The sequence below is a fragment of the Drosophila suzukii genome, chromosome 2L, assembly GCF_043229965.1.
Source record: "Drosophila suzukii chromosome 2L, CBGP_Dsuzu_IsoJpt1.0, whole genome shotgun sequence".
Taxonomy (NCBI): Eukaryota; Metazoa; Arthropoda; class Insecta; order Diptera; family Drosophilidae; genus Drosophila; species Drosophila suzukii.
In genome coordinates, this window is record NC_092080.1 from 24,479,480 (window position 1) to 24,505,000 (window position 25,521).

The 25,521-nt window shown below is 37.8% G+C and overlaps 1 protein-coding gene across 3 annotated transcripts in view; it reads right to left on the minus strand.

The window, feature by feature from the left end:
- Positions 1-18,640: 18,640 nt before the first annotated feature.
- The window catches only part of LOC108019208 (annulin), a 7,228-nt gene continuing 347 nt past the window's right edge, over positions 18,641-25,521 (minus strand). The window contains exons 1-4 of one of the 3 annotated variants that reach the window (XM_017087003.4): positions 25,422-25,521; positions 19,622-21,588; positions 18,980-19,241; positions 18,641-18,921 (exon numbers count right to left, since the gene is read on the minus strand). The exon at positions 25,422-25,521 is cut by the window's right edge and continues 347 nt beyond it. In XM_017087003.4, coding sequence (XP_016942492.3) covers positions 19,017-19,241; positions 19,622-21,588; positions 25,422-25,521 — 2,292 coding nt within the window. In that variant the 3' untranslated portion in view covers positions 18,641-18,921; positions 18,980-19,016. The other 2 variants (XM_017087002.4, XM_017087004.4) reach the window with 2 other exon arrangements.

Sequence of the window (25,521 nt, forward strand, 5' to 3'; positions counted from 1 at the left end):
TCAAAGTTGAGAAATGGAGAATTTGAGATGCTTTCATCCCCAAATGAAAGTTTTTCTAGCTCGATGCTTTTTGATTTATTTCCTACCTCAGTCTCTCCATATTGAAAAAGATTTTTCCTACAAATAACTCATGTATAGTATTAAATGTATCTGTGACTAGAGCGCCTAAAATGTTACCTTCATCTTATTTACACACGCCCTCAAATACATCTGCATTAAATCTTTAAAAATGCAAACGGGTTTTACACTAGCTTCTTAAGCTAAAGCCTAGGTGTTCAGCATAATTATTTCTGTTTTTTCAAGTGGGATTCTGACTGTTCAGTATCCAGTTTCATTTTTTCTTTAGATTTGTCCCAATCGGTTATCTCGCATTTTCTTGGGTCACGGTCTGCTACGTATTTTTTTTTACTCCATGTAATTTAAAGCATAATTTTTTGTATTTTTTTTTAAATCCTATATAAATGGTATATTGTAATAAAAATATGAAAACGTTTTGAGAGTATAAAGAAAATCTCGATGAGTTTCATAAAGAATCATTCAAAGGTATAAGCATGGAAATGCTGAGTTTAAAGCCTACTTTTAGCTTAGCATGCGTACGAGAAAACAGTCCTAAACGTAACCTAAAACTAAATATATTGTCTTCCCACAGTCTCACCAATTTCTGCCATTTTTGAGCCGCGAGGTCACTAGAAGAAAATAACTTTATTTCAGGATCACCAATTACAAGGTAAACTATTAACTAAGCTTTAGGTAACTTACTAAATTAATTTTCTTCCAACAGGTCGTGTCTATGTAGGATGTTTGAAGAAGCTAAAACAGATCATCTACGAGCATACCGCTTCAGCAGCCTCTACAAAACTAAAATCTTTCTTTTTAATCCCAAAAACGTTAAAATAAGTAACCTGTATAAATATGCTTTTTAAAAAATCTGTACTTCTCTTAGTGTAATTTATAAGAAATTTATTGTAATGTAGATCGGTGGAAAACAGCATGGTTTAGCTGACCCCGTTTAAAGAATTCAGAATTTGTACAAAAGACACGACTTTGTCATACCCTAAAAAAAAAACAAAAATTGGACTTAATTATTTTTTTAACATTTATTGAAATATGGTTGGCTGGCTACAGTGCTACAGACTCTTTGGCGGACGCCTCCCGGCTAGCCGCCTCGTTGGCGACCGCCAACTGTCCGCGAGCTTGGCCCCAATTCCTGCGGTGCCGGCGGCGTTTTCGAGACTCGGGAGTGATGCCACACTTTCAGCATGCTTTTATCGATGTATCGATATAGGGTATCGATATGGAGTTAATGTATTCCTAGTTACAATTTTGGAACAGATGAGATGCCCACAACGCACTACGCCTTTTTCTCAAAAACTGACTCCTTTTCGTTTGTAAAATAAGTTTCCTTTCCAACGAGGTACCGTGCATGTTGGTACAACGTCTGTGAAAGTCAAATTAATTGAAAATAGAGATAGCGTCGAAACATAATTTTTTCCCACATGGTTAGTGTCTTGGGAGCGTAGAACAGGGTGGAACCGGTTAAAATTATGTAACATATGAGATGCCCACAACGCACTATGCGTTTTTCTCAAAACCTGACGAATTCTCGTTTGCCATACCGCATTAGTTAATTAGTAAAATAAATTTCCTTTCCAAGGAGGTACCGTGCATGCTGGTACAACGTCTGTAAAAGTCAATTTAATTGAAAAAAGAGATAGCGTCGAAACATAATTTTTTCCCACATGGCTAGTGTCCTGAATACATTTTTTACATAGTAGTTTATGTCTTGGATCTTTCGGGTTCAAATTTGAATCTGGCGGCACTTCTTTTAACGTCATCGCCGCTAAGTCACCAACGCTAATTTGACGTACATCTTTATTAAGTTGATCTTGCGGAGCAGGTCCTCCAATTTTTCGTCACTTTCTTTTCACTCGTCAACTTAAACGAAAAAGTGAAATTGGAGACACAGAGTCGCAGGACACTTCGATAACTTCCCGATAATTTAAAAAAGAGGTTCGTTCTCTCATATTTTCTTCGTCTTTCCCTCACGTCCCCCCCTCAACAACCTCAAAACCGAGAGCTTTTGAATCGGAATACTAAAATTTACATAAATCACAAATTTTCAAAGTTGAGAAATGGAGAATTTGAGATGCTTTCATCCCCAAATGAAAGTTTTTCTAGCTCGATGCTTTTTGATTTATTTCCTACCTCAGTCTCTCCATATTGAAAAAGATTTTTCCTACAAATAACTCATGTATAGTATTAAATGTATCTGTGACTAGAGCGCCTAAAATGTTACCTTCATCTTATTTACACACGCCCTCAAATACATCTGCATTAAATCTTTAAAAATGCAAACGGGTTTTACACTAGCTTCTTAAGCTAAAGCCTAGGTGTTCAGCATAATTATTTCTGTTTTTTCAAATGGGATTCTGACTGTTCAGTATCCAGTTTCATTTTTTCTTTAGATTTGTCCCAATCGGTTATCTCGCATTTTCTTGGGTCACGGTCTGCTACGTATTTTTTTTTACTCCATGTAATTTAAAGCATAATTTTTTGTATTTTTTTTTAAATCCTATATAAATGGTATATTGTAATAAAAATATGAAAACGTTTTGAGAGTATAAAGAAAATCTCGATGAGTTTCATAAAGAATCATTCAAAGGTATAAGCATGGAAATGCTGAGTTTAAAGCCTACTTTTAGCTTAGCATGCGTACGAGAAAACAGTCCTAAACGTAACCTAAAACTAAATATATTGTCTTCCCACAGTCTCACCAATTTCTGCCATTTTTGAGCCGCGAGGTCACTAGAAGAAAATAACTTTATTTCAGGATCACCAATTACAAGGTAAACTATTAACTAAGCTTTAGGTAACTTACTAAATTAATTTTCTTCCAACAGGTCGTGTCTATGTAGGATGTTTGAAGAAGCTAAAACAGATCATCTACGAGCATACCGCTTCAGCAGCCTCTACAAAACTAAAATCTTTCTTTTTAATCCCAAAAACGTTAAAATAAGTAACCTGTATAAATATGCTTTTTAAAAAATCTGTACTTCTCTTAGTGTAATTTATAAGAAATTTATTGTAATGTAGATCGGTGGAAAACAGCATGGTTTAGCTGACCCCGTTTAAAGAATTCAGAATTTGTACAAAAGACACGACTTTGTCATACCCTAAAAAAAAACAAAAATTGGACTTAATTATTTTTTTAACATTTATTGAAATATGGTTGGCTGGCTACAGTGCTACAGACTCTTTGGCGGACGCCTCCCGGCTAGCCGCCTCGTTGGCGACCGCCAACTGTCCGCGAGCTTGGCCCCAATTCCTGCGGTGCCGGCGGCGTTTTCGAGACTCGGGAGTGATGCCACACTTTCAGCATGCTTTTATCGATGTATCGATATAGGGTATCGATATGGAGTTAATGTATTCCTAGTTACAATTTTGGAACAGATGAGATGCCCACAACGCACTACGCCTTTTTCTCAAAAACTGACTCCTTTTCGTTTGTAAAATAAGTTTCCTTTCCAACGAGGTACCGTGCATGTTGGTACAACGTCTGTGAAAGTCAAATTAATTGAAAATAGAGATAGCGTCGAAACATAATTTTTTCCCACATGGTTAGTGTCTTGGGAGCGTAGAACAGGGTGGAACCGGTTAAAATTATGTAACATATGAGATGCCCACAACGCACTATGCGTTTTTCTCAAAACCTGACGAATTCTCGTTTGCCATACCGCATTAGTTAATTAGTAAAATAAATTTCCTTTCCAAGGAGGTGCCGTGCATGCTGGTACAACGTCTGTAAAAGTCAATTTAATTGAAAAAAGAGATAGCGTCGAAACATAATTTTTTCCCACATGGCTAGTGTCCTGAATACATTTTTTACATAGTAGTTTATGTCTTGGATCTTTCGGGTTCAAATTTGAATCTGGCGGCACTTCTTTTAACGTCATCGCCGCTAAGTCACCAACGCTAATTTGACGTACATCTTTATTAAGTTGATCTTGCGGAGCAGGTCCTCCAATTTTTCGTCACTTTCTTTTCACTCGTCAACTTAAACGAAAAAGTGAAATTGGAGACACAGAGTCGCAGGACACTTCGATAACTTCCCGATAATTTAAAAAAGAGGTTCGTTCTCTCATATTTTCTTCGTCTTTCCCTCACGTCCCCCCTCAACAACCTCAAAACCGAGAGCTTTTGAATCGGAATACTAAAATTTACATAAATCACAAATTTTCAAAGTTGAGAAATGGAGAATTTGAGATGCTTTCATCCCCAAATGAAAGTTTTTCTAGCTCGATGCTTTTTGATTTATTTCCTACCTCAGTCTCTCCATATTGAAAAAGATTTTTCCTACAAATAACTCATGTATAGTATTAAATGTATCTGTGACTAGAGCGCCTAAAATGTTACCTTCATCTTATTTACACACGCCCTCAAATACATCTGCATTAAATCTTTAAAAATGCAAACGGGTTTTACACTAGCTTCTTAAGCTAAAGCCTAGGTGTTCAGCATAATTATTTCTGTTTTTTCAAATGGGATTCTGACTGTTCAGTATCCAGTTTCATTTTTTCTTTAGGTTTTGTACAAGCTTAGCAATACATTTTTGAATTATATGACTGCACGAAGCCATTAATTTCACTAACAGCCAAATTATCTCCAACTATTAGACCCAAAAAAAAGTAAACTGTTATTTTTCCATTGGCAGTTGTTAGCTGTATACTATTTTCTAATATTTTAAGTTCTTGTACAAAATGGAAAAATGATTTTTCAATTTTGCACTTTTTAATGGCGGTTAATAAAATAAACGAGATCTAAAAAAAATTCACTTTTGATCGGAGGTGCAAAGGAAAAGTGGGGGAAACACTATAGATTAGGGGACTCACCCCCGAAATTCGCGAAAAAATTATCCTCGATAGATCGCGATTTTTTAAGAACTTAACGGTCGGCCATGGTTTTCTTGTTACAGAATTTCAAGGTTTCCGGTTTTGCTATAAAAAAAACAAGGGTGCTTTTCTCATACTTGCTATAAAAATCGAGTTGTCTTGTAATATTCAAGTTTGTACCAAAAATTTGTTCAATTTATACTTCCGCTTCCTGCAAGGAGGAGATCTTTTGGACGAGCGCTACTGTCCAATCTGCTGTAGCACATGCAAGGTGATCGAAGATGATGGGAAAACAATGTGGGTATGCCGGCGAAGGTTCGCAGTTGAAAATTCGAACAAAAAGAAAAGAATAAACAGGCCATGTCCATTTAAGGCAAGCTTTCCATTCATATATGTTCAAATATTACATTATTAACAAAGTCATTTCTTAAGAAAGAGCCTTCAAAAACACATTTTTGGAAAATTCTCGCGTATTGACCTTGATGCAGAAAATGAATAGTTTCCCGAAATACCATTAGCAAAACGGATAAAAATGCAAGAAAATATCCAGATAGAGGAAACTAATCAATTTTACGAAAAAGCCGGCAGAGTAATGCTCAAACAGTTAAAGCACAAATTTGATTCTCCGGACATGACATAATCTTATTAATTTCAGCTATTGACAATGGTTCCTAAGAGCTGGAGCGCTTAGAAGATAGCCCACTTTTTCAAAACCACTTCTTCTCGTCAAGTTATGGCAGCACCGAACATAAGAGTTGGAAAAAAAATGGCGAACCACCTTTTAGACAAGATCATACATTTTTATAAAAAAGATGAAAACAGTCGAGAAATGCCTGGGAAGAACGACTATGTTTCGGTGAAGCAATCTGATGGATCACGAAAACAAGTTCAAAACCGATTAATCTATGGCAACCTTAAGGAGCTGCATCGGTCGTTCAAGCAAGAAAACATCGGTCTTGAAGTTAGTTTTTCGGCGATTGCTAAACTGCGGCCTAAGCATTGAATTCTAGCTGGGGCTAGTAGAACCCAATCAGTATGTGTTTGCATTCATCACGAAAATGTAAGGCTTATGATAGAGGCAGCCAATTTTCCTTATCTGACTGTAGATAGTGCTCATCAACTACGACGTTTTCACGGTTTTATCAATTTAACAATTTGTGAAACTTCCAATTCAAAATGCCTGAATGAATGTCAATATTGTCCTGGAACGAAAGCGCTTTCAGGAAGTTTTTGATGCTCATGAAATGGATCGGATAGAATTTTATAGTTGGACAGAAAAAGACAGAGCTAAGATGAAAGTTAATGTACTGCCAAATGAAGAGTTCACTGATGATTCCTGCGTAAAAAATAATCAAGCTTAAAACTCATGCATTTATAGCGAAACCGCAAGGCGAGTACTTTGAACATTCAAAAAAAAAACTTGTGGAGGGAGAACTAATCATACAGTGTGATTTCGCCGAAAACTACTCATTCATAGCTCAAAATGCAGTTCAATCATTCCATTGGAACAATGATCATGGGCATGGGATGGATCAATAGTGGTTTTGTCAAATTTAATCTATAAAAGATTAAATATTTCAGCGTTGGCGCTGCGCAACATTTCAAGAACAAATATAATTTTATTAACATAACAAATCACTTTGAAGACTTCAAAATGGAAGCAGAGTGGAACTTTTTTGGAACAGCTCATGAAAAAGGTGCCTGTATGCCATAGGAGGAAATTTAAAAGGGTAAGCGGCTCAGGCCAGTCTACTGGAATTAAGACCTTTAGAGCAAATTTTGAGTGCCGAATCATTATTTAAATGGGCAAGGAAGACACGGGCCACGCTAAGGCAGTTCCAGGTACTCGAAAGTACCATCATATTACTCAAACACATAATAACAAAATTATATTAAAAAGATACTCATTCGCCGAAGACTTCCAAGTTTTCCCAAAACACAAAAGTTGTAAGGAGTCCTAAAACTACTCATAAATATCAAGGATGGAGAGCGCCAAGTAACAGCGGAGAAGGCGAGTTTTGAGACTGGAAAAAAGGAGGGACACAAACCGAAGGAGAGGCGATGTTAGCCACCGCAACCAGCTGATGAGGTCAAAATTCCAGCCCAAGGCGAACAATAAAGTTTTCCGATTTGTCCCAATCGGTTATCTCGCATTTTCTTGGGTCACGGTCTGCTACGTATTTTTTTTTACTCCATGTAATTTAAAGCATAATTTTTTGTATTTTTTTTTAAATCCTATATAAATGGTATATTGTAAAAAAAATATGAAAACGTTTTGAGAGTATAAAGAAAATCTCGATGAGTTTCATAAAGAATCACTCAAAGGTATAAGCATGGAAATGCTGAGTTTAAAGCCTACTTTTAGCTTAGCATGCGTACGAGAAAACAGTCCTAAACGTAACCTAAAACTAAATATATTGTCTTCCCACAGTCTCACCAATTTCTGCCATTTTTGAGCCGCGAGGTCACTAGAAGAAAATAACTTTATTTCAGGATCACCAATTACAAGGTAAACTATTAACTAAGCTTTAGGTAACTTACTAAATTAATTTTCTTCCAACAGGTCGTGTCTATGTAGGATGTTTGAAGAAGCTAAAACAGATCATCTACGAGCATACCGCTTCAGCAGCCTCTACAAAACTAAAATCTTTCTTTTTAATCCCAAAAACGTTAAAATAAGTAACCTGTATAAATATGCTTTTTAAAAAATCTGTACTTCTCTTAGTGTAATTTATAAGAAATTTATTGTAATGTAGATCGGTGGAAAACAGCATGGTTTAGCTGACCCCGTTTAAAGAATTCAGAATTTGTACAAAAGACACGACTTTGTCATACCCTAAAAAAAAACAAAAATTGGACTTAATTATTTTTTTAACATTTATTGAAATATGGTTGGCTGGCTACAGTGCTACAGACTCTTTGGCGGACGCCTCCCGGCTAGCCGCCTCGTTGGCGACCGCCAACTGTCCGCGAGCTTGGCCCCAATTCCTGCGGTGCCGGCGGCGTTTTCGAGACTCGGGAGTGATGCCACACTTTCAGCATGCTTTTATCGATGTATCGATATAGGGTATCGATATGGAGTTAATGTATTCCTAGTTACAATTTTGGAACAGATGAGATGCCCACAACGCACTACGCCTTTTTCTCAAAAACTGACTCCTTTTCGTTTGTAAAATAAGTTTCCTTTCCAACGAGGTACCGTGCATGTTGGTACAACGTCTGTGAAAGTCAAATTAATTGAAAATAGAGATAGCGTCGAAACATAATTTTTTCCCACATGGTTAGTGTCTTGGGAGCGTAGAACAGGGTGGAACCGGTTAAAATTATGTAACATATGAGATGCCCACAACGCACTATGCGTTTTTCTCAAAACCTGACGAATTCTCGTTTGCCATACCGCATTAGTTAATTAGTAAAATAAATTTCCTTTCCAAGGAGGTGCCGTGCATGCTGGTACAACGTCTGTAAAAGTCAATTTAATTGAAAAAAGAGATAGCGTCGAAACATAATTTTTTCCCACATGGCTAGTGTCCTGAATACATTTTTTACATAGTAGTTTATGTCTTGGATCTTTCGGGTTCAAATTTGAATCTGGCGGCACTTCTTTTAACGTCATCGCCGCTAAGTCACCAACGCTAATTTGACGTACATCTTTATTAAGTTGATCTTGCGGAGCAGGTCCTCCAATTTTTCGTCACTTTCTTTTCACTCGTCAACTTAAACGAAAAAGTGATATTGGAGACACAGAGTCGCAGGACACTTCGATAACTTCCCGATAATTTAAAAAAGAGGTTCGTTCTCTCATATTTTCTTCGTCTTTCCCTCACGTCCCCCCTCAACAACCACAAAACCGAGAGCTTTTGAATCGGAATACTAAAATTTACATAAATCACAAATTTTCAAAGTTGAGAAATGGAGAATTTGAGATGCTTTCATCCCCAAATGAAAGTTTTTCTAGCTCGATGCTTTTTGATTTATTTCCTACCTCAGTCTCTCCATATTGAAAAAGATTTTTCCTACAAATAACTCATGTATAGTACTAAATGTATCTGTGACTAGAGCGCCTAAAATGTTACCTTCATCTTATTTACACACGCCCTCAAATACATCTGCATTAAATCTTTAAAAATGCAAACGGGTTTTACACTAGCTTCTTAAGCTAAAGCCTAGGTGTTCAGCATAATTATTTCTGTTTTTTCAAATGGGATTCTGACTGTTCAGTATCCAGTTTCATTTTTTCTTTAGGTTTTGTACAAGCTTAGCAATACATTTTTGAATTATATGACTGCACGAAGCCATTAATTTCACTAACAGCCAAATTATCTCCAACTATTAGACCCAAAAAAAAGTAAACTGTTATTTTTCCATTGGCAGTTGTTAGCTGTATACTATTTTCTAATATTTTAAGTTCTTGTACAAAATGGAAAAATGATTTTTCAATTTTGCACTTTTTAATGGCGGTTAATAAAATAAACGAGATCTAAAAAAAATTCACTTTTGATCGGAGGTGCAAAGGAAAAGTGGGGGAAACACTATAGATTAGGGGACTCACCCCCGAAATTCGCGAAAAAATTATCCTCGATAGATCGCGATTTTTTAAGAACTTAACGGTCGGCCATGGTTTTCTTGTTACAGAATTTCAAGGTTTCCGGTTTTGCTATAAAAAAAACAAGGGTGCTTTTCTCATACTTGCTATAAAAATCGAGTTGTCTTGTAATATTCAAGTTTGTACCAAAAATTTGTTCAATTTATACTTCCGCTTCCTGCAAGGAGGAGATCTTTTGGACGAGCGCTACTGTCCAATCTGCTGTAGCACATGCAAGGTGATCGAAGATGATGGGAAAACAATGTGGGTATGCCGGCGAAGGTTCGCAGTTGAAAATTCGAACAAAAAGAAAAGAATAAACAGGCCATGTCCATTTAAGGCAAGCTTTCCATTCATATATGTTCAAATATTACATTATTAACAAAGTCATTTCTTACGAAAGAGCCTTCAAAAACACATTTTTGGAAAATTCTCGCGTACCCTACAGTGAGGCATGCCAGTTCATTGCGTGCAAGTTGAAGGGCTCCACATACTGATTTTTTGAGGATAAATTGGGATGGGCGTCCCAGAAAGTGGCTGATTGGGCGAACTTTCTGAAGGAAATCTATATAGATTGGTCGAAGAAAAGGGTCAAGACCCCAATCGGAGGCGTTGGTGGGACTGTGGAAGTTGATGAGACTTTAATCGAGGGTCAGTGGGTTGTCCAGACAAGATCGCTGCCGGGATCGTCTCCGATTGCTGGAGAGCGTATGACTGTTTGGGCGACTCACGTTAAAAGTTAACAACTCCAAGTGCCATGACGGCGACTATCGCATGTGAGAACAATCGAAATATTTTTTATCGGTATCGAAGTAAACAAGGTTATCAAATTTTGGTCCGATTTTTTTTTTGGTTGTAACAACCACATAGTGGGAACGTTCGACCGCTAATAGGACTATTCATTTCGAAGTCATTAAAATATAAAATGTATGGTATTACTTACGTATTCAAAAAACTTTTTACTTTATTGTTAGAACTGTTTCCATTAATACATCAAAGGATGAGAAATTTCAAAAAGGTTTTACATATAAATACTAATGGCATTATATAAATATGATCTGTCCTAAAGTAGGGTGGCCATGCAAAATTTCTGATACTCGTTCATCAATCCTGAATGTTTTTGCAGCTTTATATAAATTAAGTTTTCTTAAAGTTTCCAGCAATTTAAATTCAGATCGAATATCCTTAAAGGGCTGTTTACAAAGAACAAATTACATTTTGAACCTCTTTATTTTTGTTGCTTTCACACAAAAGCCCAGTAGAACCTGCACAATTGAAACGAAATTTCAAAAACTTATAAATTAGCTTTAATAATCAATAAAAGACACAGCCAATACCGCGTTAGTATCGAAAATTGTTTCGGGATGTTGAACGGAAAATTCTGTAGTTTAAAAGAACTTAGAACACGACTATCAAATAGTTCAGCCCAGGCATTTCTCTGCGATTGGGTTACGGTGTGCTGCATCTTTCATAGCATTTTGCTGACTGATCACGATATACCGGACCAAAACATGTAAATGAATTTCAGAACGACAATGAATCAGAAATAGGAAATACTCCAAATTCTCCGCCGAAAATAAAAGATGATGTTTGAACAATAAATAAAATCCTTTTTTTAAGATTTATTTTTAATTTCAAGCTCCATCTTCAACATTCGCTCTTTGTGTTCTAATTTCATATTCACTTTTCTCAAATCGTTGTCCAAGCGCTTTTCCCCTAATTCCATTTTCCGGTTGTTTAGTTCTTTGGCCCACAAGCTTCTCCCTTTCCAGAGCAAGCGTATCCTGCCTAAATTTCATTCTTTCAGAATCTGTTTCTATTAGTTTTGGCTATGCTGTCTTCCGTTTAGATTTACCTTCAAAGGACTGATCCGAAGCGAAATCTGTATCAACTTTTTCTTCAGAAATCTCTGTTATGTTTCCTTTACCTTCAAATCTTTTTCCACAAATAATATTGATCATAGTAAGTAGTACTTTGGACACATCTTAAAGATTTTTAATGCGAAAATATTTTAGATAGTTTAATAATAATAATAATATTAATAATAATAATAATAATAATAATAATAATAATAATAATAGCTTTGAAAATATGAAATGTTACACTCAAAGATTGTTTTAGAATCTTAGTACTCTATTCCTGCTCCTGTTGACTTACAAAAGTCTTCGGCCTTTCGCCAAGCTAGTTTCAAATGACGCATTTTAAAACGGAGACTTTTCCAAGTGGCGTAAATTTGTGTGGCCTCCAACAACTTCTTGTAATATATCTTGGCCGTTGGTTTCTATGGGCTTAGATATTAGCTACAAATATAACTCACATTCTGAAAGCTCTTATCTTGACATTTTTATGCTCGAATATATAATCTAAGACTTTATTAACTTCGCTCTCAGACCATCGCTTTGTTTCGACCTCCCTGGCTCGCTTTCCTGAGGGTTTTTCTTCCATTGAAATTGTTATTCAATTATTTTGTTTTATAGAAGACACATTTTTTTCTTTTGCATTTAAGCCTAGTACTCACATCGACGAAAAACGCGAGCTAACCATAGGAGTGAGCGAGAGGCAAATACTCAGATGAGCTAAGGAAATACTAGAAAAAGAAAAGTACCGAAGAATAAGAAAATGTAAAAATTCAAAATGAAAGAAAAACCCCAAAAACGCCCTAAGGAGGTCAGTGCAGATGAAAAAGGACACCTAATCCAAGCTGTTGCTCATTATTGTGGGACTTGACCGACAGGAAGCAATAGCACAACGAGGCAAGTCCGCATAATAGTTGAAGTGCAAGAGGAGATCCACTACAGAAGCATTGTGGGAAGGAACATGGGACATCGCTCGATCTCCGATAAGGACTCCACCTCCACCAGCTACTTGGCAGCTAAAGCGGAGATGGAGGACGCGCCGGCTTCTATAGGGAGGAGCCATCACCAGCCATTGTCAGTCATTGTCGCCATTGGGCGACTTCATGCAGCATCAGGCGGAACATCCCCGTTCCCAATACAGCTCCCACTTTTTCAAGGTAAAATATGCCTATTGGGATTCGGAGCTGGACTACAGACGGCGCCGGAAAGATGGCGAAGCATCCGAGAAGGATGCCTTAATACAGAGTACGCATAGATCAGTGCATCGGAATGTTAAAAGAAAGGTTCAAAAGTTTGAAAGAACCAAAGAAAAAGAAAGAACAAAGAATGCTAAAAGTTTATTGGTGGTTTTTATTGTACTTCAGCTTTAATTAAAGAGTTTCTAGGCGCTCTTCCTTTTCCAGCTGAATCTTGTTTATTTCATTTTCGTCGTCCATTTGCTGCTGATTAAGAGTCAGTTCCTTTTTCGAATTTGGCCTTCTTCCAGTCTACCTTCTTCTTATCCATTCTAATATGACCTTCCTGCAATTCGGCAAACTTTTCCTTTTCCCATTAAGCTTATCTTTCTCTATTTCCAATCGTGCCTGTTTCATCATTTGCATTTCTGAGACAACAGCAGCCATCGCTTTAGTTTTGCTTCTAGCCATTGTTGCCTTTCGCGAAGGAGGCTCTGACGAGGCTCTTTTAGCGAGATGCTCATCCTCAGTGTCGGTCCCCAAGGTGCTACTCATATCAATCGAGTTGTTGCCCAACTCGGCAACCTCTTCGTAGCCTTCTAGGACTTGCAAGTCGCTTTTGAAATATTCTAGAACTTTTGGAGGCACCACACTTTTACATTTTCCGAAGATGTCGTGCAACCTTTCGAATTGGGGACATATCTTCTCTTAATAGTCTAAAAACTTACAATGGTTATTACTTATTGGATTCTCTGTCGAAACTCTTATTTTCAACCGATGTCTTATCCCCATTCTCAAGGAGTCGGGACTCGATCGCTTTAATGAATTGCGACTTGCAGTAATTCATTTTATTTTTTAATGACTGCACACCAGCATCACGAAACGGTGTATATTCTTCAATAACCTTTTAGTAGAACTTCTTAGCAGTCGGCTTCTGTGAGAATATAAAATTATTAATTTATATAAATTAGCTATGATTTTGACTTACTTCAAGCTTCTTTTTCCCAAACCATTTCCACAAAGATTGCCAAAGCTTCAGTTGTCCACTTGAACGACCTTGCATACTCCCGTTTGCGCCTCACCGAAAAATCGAAAATATCCTTAAAATAAACCAAATTAGTTATTAAAATTCAATTTTTAAAATTTGCTTATCATTTACGTCTTTCTTCATGCTTACAAGTGACCAGAGTTACCCCTACTTTTTGTCGAGAAAAGCAACTGGCTTTCAGCAATTCAACAGCCCCGAGCGCACGGTATTTTTCTACTTGTTATGTTAGTGAGATTATGTTGTAAACCTAAGTGCGGTCACATGAAATGGTGAGTTGTAAGCCTAAAGCTTCCTTGAGATCAAAGAGAATGGGAGGCAAGACTGCGGCATGCAAAACTGTTTGTTAAGATAGGATTAAATGAAACATGTATTTCTTCGATTACAAGATTGGCTTATTCTGGTTTCGGTAAAAAATTATTTGGTTTAGGTATTACATCATATATTAATAAAATAACTACTATATTTACATACATATGTGTTTTGGACTTACAGACTTACTTTTTTTGCGTATACTTCCCACTTGTTAAACGGCTGCTTATGTACGTAACAAGCGAAAGGATACTTACACATGATGAACGCTTCAATTATGCTTAATACAAGCAAATTAGCTGCTTATTTTGTTTTAAGTTTGTTGTCGTGCTGCGCCGCCTTACCAAAGTAATGGGGAAATCGCTTGACAGGGTGGTAGACCCTTTCTTGTGCACAAGGGCTGGAGAAGAACTAATTAATATATTTTACTGAAACTCTTAAAATTGGAATTTCTAGTAAACTATGTTATGTCGCCATCCCTCAGTAATCGATTAATCGAGAAAACCAAGGATGCAAAGTGGGTTTAGGGTCCAGTGATGGGCAACGTGAAAATTGGATTCAGTTCGGGGGCGAATTCAAATTCAAACCGAACAAATGTAGGTTATAGGGACATTGACCCAGAATGCAGGGAACAGACACAGGGCCGACACTAGATCAGTTCAGATTTGGTGTCGGCGGCGCGCAGTCGCAGCAGGTTCGGTAAAATAGCTATCTCCTTACGCGGTCGCGTTGTTTAAGTGGCCATCAACGCCTAGATAAGTTCAGCCAAAATTTTGAACGCAGTACCGACGAATAAAAAGGAGTGATCCCGCCCGTTCAAAGTTTTCGCCGACGACGGAGGACGGTCTCTGAAGCCGGAGTGGCCAAGACCCAACGGTGAGTGCGTTCCGGGTAGTGGGGGGGAAGAGAAAAGTCCAATAGGAATCCCATTTCAGGCCTGTCGAGAAGAGACGAGGAAGGTAGTGGCCAGGTTCCATTAATTAGGGCCTGGCCAAGTTTTCTTGGAGCAACCCCGGTTCTCGGCCGAAGGTTACGTTATAGGCGGATCCGGTGCCTCCAGCCGCTAGCTACCTGGCGGAACCCGTCGTGCCTGCCAGAAGATATCCGCGTGCGTGGAGAATTTACTCCGGGAGGGGGCATAATCCTCTCAAGAATTCGGTGGAGGACTCGATCGCGCGTAACAACACGTGGAGTTACGTCACCAACTAGAGCTGGAAGAGATCGGCGGCTTAACGCGAAATAAGGAAGCGTTTCCGACCCCATAAAGTATATATATTCTTGATCAGGATCACTAGCCGAGTCGATCTAGCCATGTCCGTCTGTCCGTTTGTCTGTCCGGATGAACGCTGAGATCTCGGAAACTATGGGAGCTAGGCTATTGAGATTTGGCGTGCAGATTCCTGAGCTTCTTACGCAGCGCAAGTTTGTTTCAGTAGAGTGCCACGCCCACTCTAACGCCCACAAACCGCCTAAAGCTGTGGCTCCTACAGTTTTGATGCTAGAATAAAAATTGTATTTTTATTTTTTAACTGAAATGTATTGGTCTCGACAATACCTATCGATTGGTCCAAAAAAAATTTGCCACGCCTACTCTAACGCCCATAACGCTTAAATCTGTATACCGCCGGTAGGTGGCGCATTTTAATCTCGCTTTGCTACTTGCATATCTCACTTAGCTGAGTAACGGGTATCTGATAGTCGAGGTACTCGACTATAGCGTTCTTCCTTGTTTTTTTAATGCACTTGCTTTAGGCGATCTCCAATCTGCCAATATACCGTGCATGTTGGAACAACGTCAGAGAGTGGAGCCTTGTGCAATTTTGTATGGCGAAAATCCGAGGTGCATTCACTGTTAAGCGATTATCTCAAAATCTGAAGGCTGTAGCTCAATGATACTTTCTGACAAGAAGCTTGAATTAACGCCCAATAAACAGGTTTACCGTGCATATTGGTACATTGTGGAAACCCGATTTCTTAAATAGATTTTTAAAATATTTCTAGAAGTCGGATATGTTTGCAAACTATCTAGATCGATAGATATTTTCATTCTTAACAATTTGGTTTAATATTTTTCGATTAGCCCCCAAGAAGCCGAGAAAATCAAAAAATATAAATTGGCCCCATGTTCAAGATTCCACCGTTCCGCCATCGCCGCTAAGTCCCCGACGCTAATTTGACGCACATTCCAAAACACCTAACACCATAACCTCCTTTCCTTGGAAATAACATTTTTTAATTAGTTTTGAATTTCGAATTAAATTTTATCAAAATCGGAAGACTATATCATATAGCTACCATAGGAATCATCGTAAAATTGGTGGGAAAATAATATGAAACAAATTATAGCTTCGGTGTTCCTTAACATATAACCTCCTACGCTTGGAAATAACATTTTTAAGTTCATTCTGAATTTCGAATTTAATTTTATCAAAACCAGACGACTATATCATATAGCTGCCAAAGGAACGATCGTAAAATTGGAAATAAAATTTTTAATTAGTTCTGAATTTTGAATTTAATTTTATCAAAATCGGACGACTATATCATATAGCTGCCATAGGGACGATTGGAAAATTGGTGGGAAAATAATATGAAACAAATTATAGCTTCGGTGTTTTTCAACATATAACCTCCAACGCTTGGAAATATCATTTTTTAATAAGTTCTGAATTTCGAATTTAATTATTATCTTATACTATTGTGTTTTTAAATTTAATAATTATAGCTGCAAGGGTATAACTAACTTCCTTTCTTGTTAAATATTTTTTTAATTAGATCTGGTTTTGATTATGAACATTTACATTCGGCAATGCATTCGACTGCAATTTAATATGCCTGTAATTAGCTGTACGACTTTTGTAAAGCGTGTCGAATGAGAAAAATTTAGAACGTGTATTTATTTAGTAGATCGTATAATACATTTTCGTTACAAAAGTTTATATCACATCATTTGTTTGTTAAAGGTGCGATCGGCACATCGTTACGATATATTTTTGTATAATAGTGCATACATATGTACACTGTCCACTCTAACGATTGGTAATATGACCAAAATAATTACGGTTCCAACCAAAAAATTGTCCGTTTTACCCATCAAATAGTTACTCTTACGTAATACGTAAGCGTAAGGGTTATTATAAAAAATAGTTATGCAACTATAGAAAAAGGTAGAATGGACTAAGGTTATTATATTTAAATATCAATATATCGATATTTTTTGAATAAAGATAAATATTTATATCGTGATATTTTATTCACCTTATATATCGAATATCGATGTTTTCTAGATATAATTTTAATATTTTTTTAGAAAACTTAAGAGTAAAACCGTCCGAAGGAATTTAACTAAACAGCTCTATTGAAAAAATCTGAAAAACGTTTTAAATCATTGCAAAACCACTACTGTTTTGTTCAAGGCATTTTTGTTAAACCCACTTTATAAGAAACTATTCCTTCCGCCCCTCATAGCTCATGAAGCGATCATGGATATTGCTTTAGAAAGAAGAAGAACGTAACATTATGTTGTAAACGTCAATAACACCACTGTGAATAACTTTTAGTAACTCTTTTTACATTAATCTGAAACATAAAATAGTTCACTATAATTATATATTGTTATTTATAATAAAAACTAAAAAACTAAAAAAAACACTATAACGTGTTTAATACAGGTCTCACGGTTCTTTGCAAATGGAAACCTATCAGATGTGGAAGTTACGAATTACCAAAAATTAGGATTTCTTAAGACGCATAGCCAATCGATTGCAATGCGACCAATTATGGAAGTCCAAGATAATCAAGAGCTAAAATTGTTTTTAGGCCTACCATTTTCTTCGTGGGATAGCAATCCATTTTCACTTTGCAACTCACAAAAGGAGATTTTGACAGGGCTGTCCAAACTAGCTACCTTATTATTCCAGGTAGCTCTGTGCCATTAAAGACACTATTTTATCAATTTGATAAATTTAAAAAAATGATATATCATCTATACGATATTTTTACATATTTTCACAGCCCAAGAATGGACCCAACCCATGGATTGTAGTTAAATTACTATTTTTATAGTTATCCAATTCACAAAATAAACTTAAGTGAATTTTTTTGCAGTAAATATATACCAATAAAATTGATTGAATTCATAGATACTTTACAGCATGGTAATTTATAAGCAAAATAGAAAAAGGTAATTTCGAGTTGCACTTTGAAATTTACCTTGTGACTTCCTAGTGACTAGTGTGGAAGTATGTAAATTACTTTAGATAATATATGTTTTAAGTTAAGGGTTTCCCTTACAGAGTTTGGCTTGGGATTCTATACAGAGAAAATAAAATACCAAAAATGGTCATCATTCGGGTATTTTTGCGTTTCAATTTTGATCCCTTATGTTGTCATGTCACACTGATATTTTCGAACATTTCAATATGGTTTTTTCATACCAGATTGACATGTTCACTTGTCAAAATTGCGACAACTATTTACTATTTCAAAATAAAATAACCACCCACTATGTTAATAGCGCCTTAACTATTAAATACTAAACAAAGGTAAAATAGATACATATACAACCCATTCTTATTAGTGAAGAACTATTTTTATACCCGTTACTCGTAGAGTAAAAGGGTATACTATATTCGTCGGAAAGTATGTAACAGGCAGAAGGAAGCGTTTCCGACCCCATAAAGTATATATATTCTTGATCAGGATCACTAGCCGAGTCGCGGGTATCTGATAGTCGAGGTACTCGACTATAGCGTTCTTCCTTGTTTATAGGTAATAGACTTGTGTATAGAGACTCGAACAACCTTGTCGACAATGAAGACTCAGAATAAGGAAGGGCTCCAGGACGTTCAGTCCCAGTTCTGCGGCAAGACCGGTAGCTGCTCATCACCAACTTTATTCTTTTGAGAAGGGTTAGAGTTGCGAGCCGTCCTCCCTGCGCCAGAGTCTTACCTGAAGATCGGCGCTGTGGGGTCATTGGGATTGCATTATCGATTGCGCTATTCATTTAAACTCGGCTGTGGACGTTTCTTTGCTCATGGCTTGCCAAGATCGCGACTGACTTAAATATCAAAAATTAATATGTATTAAAAGTATTTACTAGGTATCACTTAACCTACGATTTACAAAACGAAATTCATTGGAATTAGGGTTAGTCTAGGCTATAACATCAGTGCGTCTGCGGATGATGTTGCTGCTTCGGTGGCTTCCATTGGGTTGCAGCAGATCCTCCGGTCGGGGCTCAATTTCATAGTGTTTATAGCCATCCACGTCATCCAGTTCTTTGGAAGTAAACTTGGCCAGCATTGTGCCACGCCCCGCATAGGGCGGGGTGTATTTGAAGGTAGCGGCCGCAACGCCATTTACGGGAATTTCGGCGATCTGCAAGGACGAGAAAAATATTTGTAGTAGATTTTATTTGTACTGGTTCCTTGTAGAGTAAAGGGGTATAATATAATCGTTGGAAAGTATGTAACAGCGTTTCCGAGTTTATAAAATATGAAAAATCTCGATATCGTGATCTTGTCGAGTCGACCTATCCATAGAATCAACCTTTCATTAAACGTTTTGACCGGTAGGTAATGGTAGCCCGAAAAGTGGTAGTTAGTCTATTTATTTAGTCGAATGTTCAAGAATTTTTTGTCGCAAAATTGGATTTATGAAATTTAGTATGTTGATGGTGCGATCACCAGACCCCTTACCTCGCTAAGAGGTGTTAGTATTTTATAGGTATATAATAATCTATTTGTATATAAACCCACCTTAAACTTCAGAGGCTGCTCGATGCCCGGCCCCTCCACTGTGAACACACCCTTGTGCAGAGGAATGGGCAGCGGATTCTCTAAGCGCAGAATAACATCCAGCTCCTTTTTGGCCACGATGCCAGCCTCCCCCATCTGGAACTTAATGTCCGGCTTGCGCACTCGGAAATCATCCTGGGCGTAGTAATCGTAGTCGGTGTCCTTAACCTTGGCGGCGGCGGAAATCTGGAAGGAGGCCTGCGAGGACAGCTTGTCGAAGTACTCCTCGAAGATAACCTCCATGCGAACGTATTCGCTGCTCTGGGGCTGCAGGTCAAGTTCGAAGCCCAAGGTCTTGACCTCCACTGCACCAACTCCGGTGTACAGGACGGCATCGCAACTGATTTGACCCGTAGCCAGGTGGGTGCGACTAACGCTTTTATTGGTCACCTTCAGGATCACACTGAAGCTCTCCCCAATTTTAATGTCGTCTTTTAGCTCCATATCGAACTCTATGTCATTAAAATTGTCGTTCAAGTAGTATCTACTGAAAGCATGTCGCGATTGCTTGAGGGCCTTGAGCATAGTGCTTCTTTCTTCTTCCGAACGCTCTGCATGTTTGTAGGTATCAGTGATGTCCTCTCGCTCCCATTTGAGGACTGCTTTAGTGCTGATCAAATGGCCTATGGCCAGGGTATCCTTTCTTAGGAGCTTCAGCGGCTGACTAGGTCCGTTGTAGCGCCAGTAGAGCTTATCGGCATTCACCTCCGCGAAGACAAAGCCACCATCGAAAGGTCTTAGGATGTCGCCGTTTTTCACTGCCGAAACTGATGCCGGACCCACTCGATACATATCATCGGAGGCCTCCTGTGGAGTGGCGTCCACCACTTGCCAGCCATCATAGGTGCCATGCTGGCCCACTCCCAGGTCTGGTCGCTGCATCCAAAGCTCGTTCCACACGTGGTAGTTCCAAATCGAGTCCGTGGTCTCCGCATCCAACTTCTTGTTGTTCGAGTCTATGAAAACATCCACGGTCAGGGAGGCTTGGGTATCGTGAGCGGAGGAGTAGCATGTGATGATTCTAGCGGGTATTCCCAAACTCCTGGCGATGGTGGCCAGGACACCGCTGAAATTCCAGCACTGTGCGAACTTTACGGTTTTTTGGGTTTTATGGAATTGCTGAAGGATCTCCACGGATCCGGTCCACTTGGTGGGTGCCACACCACCGGAGAAGTCTTCCGACCAATTTCCCAGTAGGACACCATCGTCATCCACTGAGTTCACCAGAGCGGACAAAGCCCGAGCAACTCTTACTGGATCACCTCTGTAGGCTGGCGGAATCCTGCCCACAGTTCCCAGGACCTTCAAGCTGCACTCCAGCACATGACGTTCGAATTGTCCGATTTTCCAAACCGAGGGCCGCAGTCTGTTGTAGGATCCCCTCCAAATGAGAGTGGTATCGTGCATCACGTACTCCTTGCGCTGGTCACGGTCCTCGAGATAGACCTGATCATCCGGACACCACGGATTGAAGAGCACATAGATGGGCAGAGGGAGGGGATAACTCCTCGATCCGTCTCCGAGCAGCTTTGTGTCGATGTCCAACTTCCACTCTGTCACAGGACAGGTGGAGGGCGGTTTGATTAGCACGGTAAGAGTTTGACCTTCATGCGATTCGATGCCAGCACCCCATTCCAGAGTGTCCCCCAAATGATCGATGCCATCATGGGGAACAAGGGCATTGAGTGTCCCGTGACCAGGACTGGGCTTGGTGTCATCCGCCACTGTGAAAATGAAGCTGATTGCATCCTTGCTGGGGCTGTAGTCTCGGTTGAAATGGATCTTTAGCCTGAAAGGCTCTCCTCTCCTCACGATTAGGGCTTCCTTGGCAGCCGCCGCATAGAAGTGACTCGTGTGGTGTTCTTCGTGGTTGTCCTCCAGGCAGAGATCGACTCTCATTACTCCCAGCACCGCTGAACTGGCGGCATCTGTTGAATAGATAACCGTAATTTGTTTAGTAACTACGCACAATTATGCTATATTCGTACACAGTATTTCGAATGTATGTACGAAATTTACCTATTTATACCTGTTTTCCCGCCAAACTAGCGAGTTTTTTTTTCTTAAGTTTCATATATAAAGCTGTTAACATCAACTTAAATTTCCAGGATCCTAAAATAACGTTTTGGGACAAACTGACAGACAATAAGAAAATTTTCATTTTGAGAAGTCCCCCAAAAACTTCTTTTGAGTATAGCTTTTGAACGGAGCATCGGAGCATTTAACAAACGTGGTGTCATTCGACGCGTGTTTTAAGTGAGAATACAACTAGACCAATGAACTTGTGCATTTATCCCAAACGGTTCCAACATATCATATTTTCTACATTTTCACTTTTACACTTTCACCGCTCTTTCTCCCAAACTTATTGATTTTTTTAAAGTCTGGAATGGATGGAAGTTTATTTTTCGAATGTACCACTCTTGCTCAAACGTCCACAAAATCGCATTTCGCAAAAATGTGTATGGCACCAACATGTTTGAACATTTTGTAAAAGTGTAAATAGAATTTGGTTTATTTATGATTTATTATTATTTATTACATAATTATAAGCCATTCAAGTTTTTGCCGCTAGGAGGAGTCTGTTTTTGAAATCGGAAACAGACGTTCTGGCGACCACATTATTTATGAATCAGACGAGTTGATTCAACTGAAGCCCTTGATTTTTTCAGTCGAGGGACAGGCCCACTCTAACTCCCAAAAATCGCAAAAATTAGAGGCGCCCAAATTATTGAAGATTTTTAGTTCCAATTTGATGACATTTAATTTGTTAATATCTATCGCCCCGTCATTGGTTAAAATCGGACCGTTAGTTAATAAGATAAATTGGATAGCTGAATAACGCGTATTGGTCGTCGAAGCACTCGGCTATAGTCGAGTGTTCTCTCTTGTTTTGTTTTTAATCCAAAGGTATATTTACCCAGTGAATTAAAAAATTTCTACAATTCTTTTCAAATATTCTATTCATGAGTAATATATTACTAAGTAAGTTTTTGACAGGGTCTGAACAAAATCTGTCAACAATAAGTTGTCTATTTCAAAAGATGTTCTGCGTAACTTTGGTTTTCCTGAGGCAGCCGATGATATCATAAACCAAATGTGCTGCCAGTTGTGCTCCCCAAAGCTGCAGCCTTAAATTGACTAATCGCCTTTAGCCGTAAACACAACAAACTTATGCCCCAATGACCAAAAGATCAATGCCAAGCCAATTAATTTTCGAAGTGGACAATCAAAGTGACGCCAACGCACCACTAGAACTAATAAAAAACATTTACAAAAAAAAGAAAACATAATTATCGCACAACACTGTTTCTAAATTAAAAACCAAAAATTCTAGATAATATTATTTTATTAATTAAAAAATCATTTATAAATTATAATCAAATAAAACCACCAAACAATTTTAAAGTTGCAATTTGTCTATAAAGTATAGCTACAAGTATGAGGTAGAAGTTCAAGAAAAATTTGATTTATAAATGAAATTAAATTTACTGAGGTCACTTGAGGTTCCATTGCTAAAAATAAAAATAGATTTCTTTGGTTTCCATAGGCATCGAACGATTTCTTCTGTACAAACAATAATAGCATTTTAGACCTAATCTTATAGGGGCTTATGTTTCTACATGACCTGCTCAAATTTTCTCATCGCTTTCATCTTCAATGAAAATCAAAAATAAATAAATTTCTAAAATAAATATGTAGATAAATCCATTCAAATATTTGTTTGAGTACTGAAAGTGTTGATTATTGTTTAAATGCACATATGTGCTGTGATGTGTTTAAATATTAGCAAAATAGTGAGTAGTGGGAACCACCCAAACGTGTCAAATCACCACACACGCAAATTCCGAAACGGAAATAGGAATGCTCAAAACAAAAACATACTCGATTAACCAACAACAAAATAAATATAAAATTATATAAAATTTAAAAAAACTGGTGGCGAATTATAGTTCCAAACTTTTTTTTTCTTATTCGAAGATTGTTATTATGATAACAATTTTGGTGTTGTTATATTTCTAAAAGTGACATAGACAGATTCAAACAAAGCAAAGTCCAAAAAACTGTGCAAAGTGAAGTCATCTACCGTAAAAATAAAACAACTTAAAATTCAAATTAAAATGATTTGCATTAAACCTTTTGAATTGGACAAATTATTTATATTTTGGTTTGTTTTTACTTGCGTTTTCGTTGGAGAATTCAAAATAGAATTAGATGAAGTCATAGACCGAAAAAATAAATTACCAAATCAATTAAAGTCAAATTTTAACGACTCACAAACATCAATAGTGATGTTCCGCTATTAGAGGCTTGTAATTGGTGGGTAGACTTTTCTTGGGATAGCTGTGCATACCTTCAAGATCTGCTGAAGGTCGGGTACTGCGGAAAGGATTCACTCTTCGGGGCTGCGAATTTGGCCACCATCGCTGCAGCCAACTGGGCGTATAGTTCCGATACCAATAGCTCATGTTTGGCTTGGCTAATACGATTCGGTTAACAAAGAAGACCGCTCTAAGCCACAATTTATGGGTTACGGTAAGCACAAGACGTAGCACCGGTAATAGCGACAAAAGAAGAATAAAGCTAACGGAAACTGCGCTTTAAGGTATCTTTTTTCTGGATCCGCTTGTAGATCTTTCGATGTGAACACCGCAACGCTTTGAACTAAACTGATCGGAAATTGTATGGGCCTGATAGTTTCGACTGTGATGCGTGCGTCGCTCTCCATCTCTCTTTGATTCTCTGGGATTCTCTCTTTTAGTTCTGCTGGGTTATTATTAATTATGGACGGGAAGCTGGGCTTCAGGGCAACTCCGATGGACCTGTTGTGGCTAAGAAGCTGTTGGATTTTTCAAGCGACTACGTCATCGTTCACCGGCAACATCTTGATCAAGATGGTCATTAAGAGAGCAGAGAGTGTTCTCCAGATCGATTCTTCAAGCAAAAACCAATCATCAATTTGCAATGGCAGTTTAAGGATCGCTTTTATTAATCATTTTACTGTTGTGTACATACCAAATTTTTGAAAGAACAAACTGTTAAAGCTCCCTGTCAGTTAGCAGCTGTTTCGTGCTTTGTTTATTTTAATTCAATTTCCAAACTTGCAGGTATAAATGAATAATTGGAGGGAAAAACTGTGGGCAGCACAGCTATGAGTGTTTAACACCCACGGCAACAAATTTTGCATGCACAAAAGGCAATAACTATAGAACAAAATGCATAATTGTTTGATTACGTGTCATACACTACAAAGTAAATCAATTTTAAACGATCGTTCGCAAAAAACAAATATCTAATCTAATTTAACGGCCGTATAAATAAATTTAAAAAATGTATAAAAAACATTGAAATCAAGTGAAATATGCCGGTGTTAAAATGTTTACGTAAACTTAATTTTTGGCTTTTTAATAGGTATTTTAAATAATTAAAATGTGAGAGGAAGTCTTTGTTCCACAAATATAAAAATGCCAAACTTTGTTTAGAATGCCAAAGAGTATAGGTCTTTTAAATTAACAATGTGGCTGAGAAAATTATGCAGTTAAGCTTTTGACAAACTATTAAGGTACTACCGTGTTATACATCCTAATAGTGGATTTTCGGAACTTATGTATGTCAATAAGAGTATTGAGTAAGAATATACTTTTGAAATGTGAGTCAGTTTTTATAATTTTTCTATTCCCCACCAACAATTACTATTATTTATACACAAACGATTAATGAATTCTAACTTGATGTAGCTTATTTGGTTATATTCATTTACCTGTTTCGTCGTTTTTTGGAGCACCTGCTAAATAATTGGCATTGACATTGCGTATACGCAACGTTCGGTCGTCTTTTCCTTGGTTTCTGCACCATTCCCA